The sequence below is a fragment of the Leucopleurus acutus genome, assembly GCF_964270905.1.
Source record: "Leucopleurus acutus genome assembly, chromosome: 12".
Taxonomy (NCBI): Eukaryota; Metazoa; Chordata; class Mammalia; order Artiodactyla; family Delphinidae; genus Leucopleurus; species Leucopleurus acutus.
The window spans coordinates 69489929-69498573 of NC_139154.1; the positions used below are offsets into that span (position 1 = coordinate 69489929).

Sequence of the window (8645 nt, forward strand, 5' to 3'; positions counted from 1 at the left end):
CTGGTTCTCCGAAAAGATAAACAAAATCAATAAACCTTTAGCTAGACTCATCAAGAAAAAAAGGGAACAGGCAAATCAATAAAATTAGAAGTGAAAAAGGAGAAGTTACAACTGACACGAGAGAAATACAAAGGACTATAAGAGACTACTACAGGCAACTATATGCCAATAAAATGAACAACCTAGAAGAAATGGACAAATTCTTAGAAAGATGCAATCTCCCAAGACTGAACCAGGCAGGAATAGAAAATATGAACAGACCAATTACCAGTACTGAAATTGAATCAGTAATTAAAAAACTCCCAAGAAACAAAAGTGGAGGACCAGATGGTTTCACAGGTAAATACTACCAAACATTTAGAGATTAGTTAACACCCATCCTTCTGAAACTATTCCAAGAAAACTGTAGAGGAAGGAACACTTCCAAACTCTTTCTATGAGGCCACCATCATCCTGATACCAAACCAGACAAAGATACCACAAAAAAAGAAAATTGCAGGCTAGTATCACTGATGAACACAGATGCAAAATTTCTCAACAAAATACTAGCAAACCAAATCTAATAATAGATTAAAAAGATCATAAACCATGGTCAAGTGGAATTCATCCCACGGATGCAATGATTTTTCAATATCCACAAATCAATCAGTGTGATACAGCACATTAAGAAATTGAAGAATAAAAACCATACAATCATCTCAACAGATGCAGAAAAAGCTTTTGATAAAATTCAACATCCATTTATGATAAAAACTCTCCAGAAAGTGGGCAAAGAGGGAATCTACCTCAACATAATAAAGACCATATACGACAAACCCACAACTCACATACTCAGTGGTGAAAAGCTGAAAGCATTTCCTCTAAGGTCAGGAACAAGACAAGGATGTCCACTCTCGCCACTTTTATTCAACATAGCTTTGGAAGTCCTAGTCACAGCAGTCAGAGAAGAAAAAGAAATACAAGAGATCCAACTTGGAAAAGGAGAGTAAAACTGTCAATGTTTGCAGATGACATGATGTTATACATAGAAAATCCTAAAGATACTACCAGAAAACTACTAGAGCTCATCAATAAATTCAATAAAGTTGCAGGGTATGAAATTAATACACAGAAATCTCTTGCATTTCTATACACTAACAATGAAGTATCAGAATGAAAAATTCAGGAAACAGTCCCATTTACCATAGCATCAAAAAGAATAAAATACCTAGGAATAAACCTACCTAAGGAAGCAAAAGATCTGTACTCCAAAAACTGTAAGACACTGATGAAAGAAATCAAAGATGACACTAACAGATGGAAAGATAAACTGTGCTCTTAGATTGGAAGAATTAACACTGTTAAAATAACTATACTACCCAAAGCAATCTACAGATTCCATGCAATCCTTATCAAATTACCAATGGCATTTTTCACAGAACTAGAAGAAAAAAATTTAAAATTTGTGTGGAAACACAGAAGATCCCAAATAGCCAAAGCAATGTTGAGAAAGGAAAACAGAACTGGAGGAATCAGGCTCCCTGACTTCAGACTATACTACAAATCTACAGTCATCAAAACAGTATGGTCCTGGCACAAAAACAGAAATATAGATCAATGAAACAGGATAGAAAGCCCAGAAGTAAACCCACACCCCTATGGTCAATTAATCTACAACAAAGGAGGCAAGAATGTACAATGGAGAAAAGACAGTCTCTTCAATAAGTGGTACTGGGAAAACTGGACAACTACATGTAAAGGAATGAAATTAGAACATTCTCTAACACCACACATAAAAAACTCAAAATGGATTAAAGGCCTAAATGTAAGACCAGATACTATAAAACTCCTAGAGGAAAGCCTAGGCAGGATACTCTTTGACATTAATTGCAGCAATATCTTTTTGGATCCAGCTTCTACAGTAATGGAAATAAAAATAAATAAAGAAAGAAATGGGACCTAATTAAACCTAAAAGCTTTTAAGGAAACCATAAACAAAATGAAAAAAAAAAAATTCCTACAGAGTGGCAGAAAATATTTGCAAATGATGCAATTGACAAGGAATTATTCTCCAAAATATACAAGCAGCTCATACAGCTCAATATCAAAAATACAAATAACCCAATCAAAAATGGGCAGAAGATCTAAACAGACATTTCTCCAAAGAAGACATACAGATGGTCAACAGGCCATGAAAAACTGCTCAACACTGATAATTATTAGAGAAATACAGATCAAAACCACAATGAGATACCACTTCACACTGGTCAGAATGGCCATCACTAAAAAGTCTATATGTAGGCAATTTTTTTTTTTTAATTTTCCTTTAGTTTTCTAAAAGTGCCCAAAGAACTTTAAGCTATAAATTAATTAATTAATATTCTGAGTGTTTCTACCTTGAATGGAGAGACAGGATGTAGAACTCTCTTGCATGAGGAACCCTGATATTTCTCTTGGCTGTGGTGCTTTCAGATCCCCCTTGATCAATAAGCACACACACAATGCTTTATTTCTAACTTTGCCTTGAGGGTTTTGTAGAATTGTGGAGACCTGTGCATAAAGCAGATAGGCTACTATTGTATGTAAGGGAGTAAGTACAATGTTGTACATAAAATAGAAAAAAAAATGATAAAAACTTAGACCAGAATCTATGTTTCCTTCCTTGGGTATAAAAAGGAAATGGAATAGAAAAAGAACACGAGAATCAGTGTTCAAAGAGGTTAGAGAAGAGCTAGAAAAGTGGACAAACATAAATCAAAGTCAAGAAAGTCTTTGAGAAAGGGAGAATGGACAGTAAGATGGAAGAAGAGAGGCCAAGGAAGAGGAGAATTCAAAAAAAGACTACTGCTTTGGTCAATCACAAGCCCAGATAATCTGCTAGAGTACCACTCTTTTACAGTGGTACTTCTACAGTGCTCACATCCTTGCTAAAGATCAAGGAGCGTATGGACAATGAGAAAGTTAAAACTGGAAATCTTTCTCGTGGCAGCCTACTGGTGTAAGTAACAAACCCTAAATGTTTTGGCTTTATCATTGTAGTTCATTGCTTTGTCTTGGGTGTGGCAGTTAGAAATATTAAACTATGGAACAGAGTAAACTCTTCAGCCTGCTCATCACAAAATTTTATTTCTAGGTAGGGTAAAAAGCAAGTAGGGTAGTTATAAGTTTTTTTTTTTTTTTTTTTTCCTTAGGATAGTTAGTAAGTAATCTGACAGAGGAAAAGACAGGGTATCAGTAAAGAGCAAATAATTAATGATGCAATCAAGAGAAGAAATAGCTCCAAATCTCTAGTGTACAGTGGGATCTCAAATATTTATTGAAATAAATATTAGTTACTAGTTACATAGTCCTAGTAAAAGAAAAGGAGTTAGCATAAGAACAAAGAGTTGGAGACTATGTGGAGCTATTTCAATGAGGAAGGATAATTCAAAAGAAGAGTGGCTGCTGAGTGAAGGTTGTAAAACACTGGTAAGAAAGAAACAGGAGTACAAAATGTTACCTACTATTCTACTATTTCTCATGGTCTCATGTATTATCCCTTTTTTCCCTTTCTGTTTTAGTTTCCTTGTTGATTTCACAAAGAAACTTTAAACCTATACTATAGATAACTGATTTCTTTGTAAAGTGATTACTTAACATGCTTATAAAATATCTCTTTTTGATGGCAGTCAAGAAGCTGTACATTTATCCAGAATGTACTTTATCTACTAATATTAAGAAGCATTATTTTTTCTTGCAAAGATTAAACAAACATATCAGATTTCTTACCTTCTATTACAATAACTGAATTATGAGAAGCAGAAATGAGCTGATATGTTGGAATGTTAGCACCACATTTCATACAATGCCAGAGATAATTTTACTTGCCAAATTAATTTAGTTGGCTCTGTTATGAGTCCTATCACATGGATGATAAACAGGTGGAGGTGTTATAAGCAAAAGATAATGATAAATGGCAGTATATCAAGTAGGAGGTATAGAGATGTCGAATGAAATGTCACTGAAGTCAGTGCTAACCAGACTGATTTAACGACTTCACAGTCTCATATATGAAGAGAACAATACAATGAATGGAATTAACACATGTCCAAGAGTCTCTTTTCTGTGACACAAGCATGGCTAAAAAAACACAACCAGAAGAGCAGGATGGATTCATAACCTCAGAAGAACCCAGTTTCTATACTCTTCACAAAAAGAGTGAAAAACAAATAATTCCAAGATAATAAGAAATTACACTACAGCAAAAATTTTAATACAAACTGAATGTATGAGACTCATATAAATAAATATGAAATATTTTACAGAGTTCTAGCATATGGTAAACACTCAAAACACATTACATATTTATGTTACTATAGTCAAAAGGTCATTGTTACGTTGGAAATGAAATTACATATGATTTCCTAAGTGAAGGAACATGAGATTTATTTATTTTTTCTCTGTGGGTACCTGCATTTCCCTAAGTCTCACAAGCCATGCTTGATTAAGAGGCTCAAGGTAGCAGATAAATTATAACGGGACCTATTTTAAAACTGTACTTTTTGAAGAGGAACACATTTTAAGTCATTCTTTTGAAATAGGGAAGAACAAATCTGACTCCATATTGGATCTGTTTCTTTTACTTTAACCTTTGTATTCTATTGCTTTGCTACAAGTTAATCACTAAAGGGATGTTGTCTATAGCTTAAAATATACATAATGGCCCATTTACTGGAACCATGTCTCCCATGTCTGAAAGTTAGTCTAAAATACCTTTGTTTAAGTTCACAGGAAACATCCTGACCAGGCCCATCTGTTAATGGCTTCAGGAAAGAAGAAATTAACACATCCCCTCTGGAGTCTGGTTGGAACCAGGAAATACTTGCAACAACTTACTACCTTTTTTACTTTACCTCCTCACTTCCGCATCTTTGTTCTATAAAAGACACTAGAATCCAAACCCAGGCAATATGGATCTTTTACACTAGTCCACCACCTTCTCAGTCTGTTGGCTTTATGAATAAAGTCACTATTCCTTGCTCCAACAATTTGCCTCTCAATGTATTGGCCTGTGGTGCGATGAGCAATACAAGTTTGGACTCGGTAACACTTTGGGGATGCACTGTGGTATGTAGAAAGAGATATATGTTTATTCATCATTTAACAAATATTTATTGTAATTTACTTTGGGCACAGAGTAAGACATAAACAGACATGGCCCCTGCCCTCATAGACCTTAAAGTCTCAGAGGACATAGAGCCCTGAGTTTGAATTCCAGCCCTGCCACTGTATTGGGTAAATTTTAGACAGATACTGAAACTTCTGGGGTCATAGTTTTTGTTGTTCTTTTCTTTTCTTTTTCTTTTTGATATATGAAGTATTTTGTTTTAACTTTTTATTAAAACACTTAGGATACAGATTGACTTTCTTTTGTAAATGACTGTTTTACTTTTCCTGAAATAGGACATATATGCACTCTGATAAAACAGAATGAAAAGTCTCAATTCATGGGAGTTCCAGTACAAAGCTCTGACCCTAACTGTCGAGCCAAGTTCCTCACAGCGGCTTCTTTCCTCTATATTATTTCTGTGGGACAAGAAATAGACTGCTGCCACTTGATTTTTCAATCCCGACTCTTTCTCCAGTGGCCAAAATAAACCACCTTCACAAAGAGCTGCCCTGTGTAGAATCAAGTTTTCTAGCTTGCTAAAAAGTGATTAGGGACAAATATAAAAAAAAAAAAAACACCAAAACCCAGAAAACTAACACTGAAGCAATCATACCTCTCGTATCTCTGGAGAGAGAAGTATGGGTTACCTTTAGCCAAAGAAAATTAGAAGTATGCAAGTTAACTACCTAGTTCATTCACTGTTAGCTAGATTTGTTCACTTAAGGCTTTAACCCCTTTCCAAACCAGCTATGCTTGCTAATAAATGAAAGGCATGCTCTTCCCAGCTTTATACTTCACTGAGCCTCTGCATTTGGTACCTAGCAGTGAAAAAGCATGCTTTCCCAACAGGTGAGTACTGAAGAATGGGAAACATTCTTCAGTACTCACCTGGGAAATCCAACTAAAGAACGATACTCTCTCACCCCAGGAATACATTATCCACACCTTCCCCGCCCTCATATCAGAAGCAACAATCCACTGAATTTAGTTCAGGCCTCTGCAAATACACCTCAGAATTACAATTTTCAGTTTTGAGGAAAATACCTCTTATCTTTCATTAAAGGAAAAATGAATGAAGATATCCTCCCACATGGAGACCATCTCCTATCCCTTCATCCTTTATTATAAGGGTAAAATATTGGTTAAGATCATGATAATCCAATTTCACACGTGGCATTAGGAAAATGGAATGCTATAAAAATAATCCTCATCACACTACTGGGGATGCTGAGGCTTTTATACCAGGTGCTTACTGACAAGTGATGCTGGCCCAAAAGAACAGCTCAACACAAAGTTCTTGGCTTAGAGTTTCCCCAGATTATTTCTGGACTGGAGAAAGGCAATTTCCTAACACCCCCCACCCCACCCCAAAAAATCTGGAAAAGCTACAGATGTTAACCTTTAACATCAAAAATAAGTTGATAACCAATTTAAAAAAAATAGAGCTCATGAAGAGTCCAATAAAGAAACCAAATTCTGCAAGTGGAAATTTTAAAGCCCAATGAATGAATCTTTCCTAGATTCAAACAAATGCTACAATACCAGATTTTTAAGTTCTCAACTCACAGAATTAAGAGCCTTAAGCTGTTAACTTCATCCTGTGTGACTCTCCTATTCAGAAAAAATTTCCCCTAGAATCTGCAAAAATGGCTGAGACACACCTGCAGTGTGTGACAACAAGGGATGTGTTCTCAAGTCTTTCATGAGGCAAAAGTCACTTTTACGACTGAAAATGAAAAAGGTGCTACAGAGGGAAATGAAATTTCACAACTACATAAAAGTAAAGACTGGCTAAAATTTGTAACTTTATGAGTAAAAATAATAACAACCCACTCTACAATTAACTCCTCCACAGTGAACAATCTGCTATGCATGCTGGGATGAGGAATGACGGTAGCCTGAGACTGTGGGAACTGGCCTTAACTGCACGGCCGGGGTTCTGCCCTTTCCTAGTGCTCTGTGCACAAGGTGGTGCCACCTACTACAAGGCAGTTAGTGAGAGGGGAGCCTCTCTCACCAGCCTGCTGTTCATTTGACTGAGCTCTGGCCTCCAACGTGTATCTGTGCATAATTTTATGAAGTATCTAAATGCCATTCACTAGTTAAAAAAAAAAAAAAAAGCAAACTCTGGACCAAGTAAATTGTGAACTCAAAAAGTTATTAGGAGGGTCACCAATTACACTAATAACACTTTCTTTAAAAAATAGAATCACTTTCTTTTGAAATCAACCACAGTGATGAGACGTGTTTTTCTTTCCAGGTGCTCCATGATGGCACACAGCTCTACCTGGCAAATCCTGCCACTTCCAAGTCCCGGGGTGCTGACCTGCACCAGCACGTGGGGCAGCGTTACCTCCCAACAGTGTGGAGAAGAGCACATGTCACCACTGGGCGATGAGAGAGCTGACAGAGACTCTTGGCTTCTCAACGCCAGACATGGTTGGAGAGCCTTCCTTGTTCTATTAGAAAAGTTCATGAGGAAGCTGTGAATAGGATCAGTCCAGAGAAGTAAAACTCTTTTATTTTCACTGTCCAAACATCAGTCAATATACTGGGAGAGCCAACGGAAGCCCTCGCCATAGCCTTGCCTCTTGAGCACACTGCACATGAACACTTCCATAGGGCGGGCATTCAGCTCCTTCAGGGTCACATTCCCCTTTCCTGTGGTCTGTCCATAAAGCCCAAATATCTCACGCAGTTTTTCTTCACTGATTGCATCTGTTCTGTCAATTTTGTTACCCAAGATAAGGATTGGCACGTTGGATATTGTTTCATCAGTCATTAAAGCATTAAGCTCAACTTTGGATTCCATGAGTCGAGGATGATCTGCACAGTCCACCAGAAAGACAATCCCATTAATTGCGGGGAGATAATTTTTCCAAACTCGACGGGCTTATTCATGCCCACCAAGATTAAAAGTTGTAAAAGTCATTCCAGCAATTGTCAGCTCTTCTGATGTCGGATGTAATGTTGGAACATGTTGGCCCAATCTGTCATCTTTGAGCATGTGTAGAAGAGTGGTTTTGCCTGCATTGTCTAAACCCAAGAATACAAGTTTTCCAGATTTCTTGTAGAGTCCTAGGAACTGGAGCACACTGCTGAAGCCATTGTAGAGCCACTCAAAGATGAAAGACATTATTAATGCTTACTACACTTGCTATCTGCGGGGCCTTGGGCAATTCACTGTGCCTCAACGAGCCTTAGTCCCCGAATGGCCTAAGGGGCTCCTCCGGCGGCGGTGGGCGGCTTGGACCCTCCCTCAGAGCACAGAGCCCAGAAGCACCCTGGCGATATATGAAGTATTGATATATAAGAGTACTTATCCTATGTGGTTGTGAGAATTTAATGAAATAAAGTGCATAATGCTTGGCTTTATATCTGTCATACAGTAGACATTCTCTTTGTTTTCCTTTTCAAATGCAGAGCCAGTAAATAATGTGACAGGCACAGAATTCCATGAGCACAAATAAAATCTTGACTGTTCTTAATAACAACTGAGGTGACATGACACAGTGTT

At 37.1% G+C, this 8645-nt stretch overlaps 1 protein-coding gene across 1 annotated transcript; it reads right to left on the reverse strand.

Annotated features, from left to right (window-relative positions):
- Positions 1 to 7618: 7618 nt before the first annotated feature.
- On the reverse strand, positions 7619 to 8274 carry LOC309969947 (small COPII coat GTPase SAR1A-like). The gene is given in 2 exon segments (XM_082852050.1): positions 7619 to 8021; positions 8025 to 8274. Coding segments are annotated over 2 exon segments (594 nt in total). The 5' UTR covers positions 8265 to 8274; the 3' UTR covers positions 7619 to 7667.
- Positions 8275 to 8645: the final 371 nt, after the last annotated feature.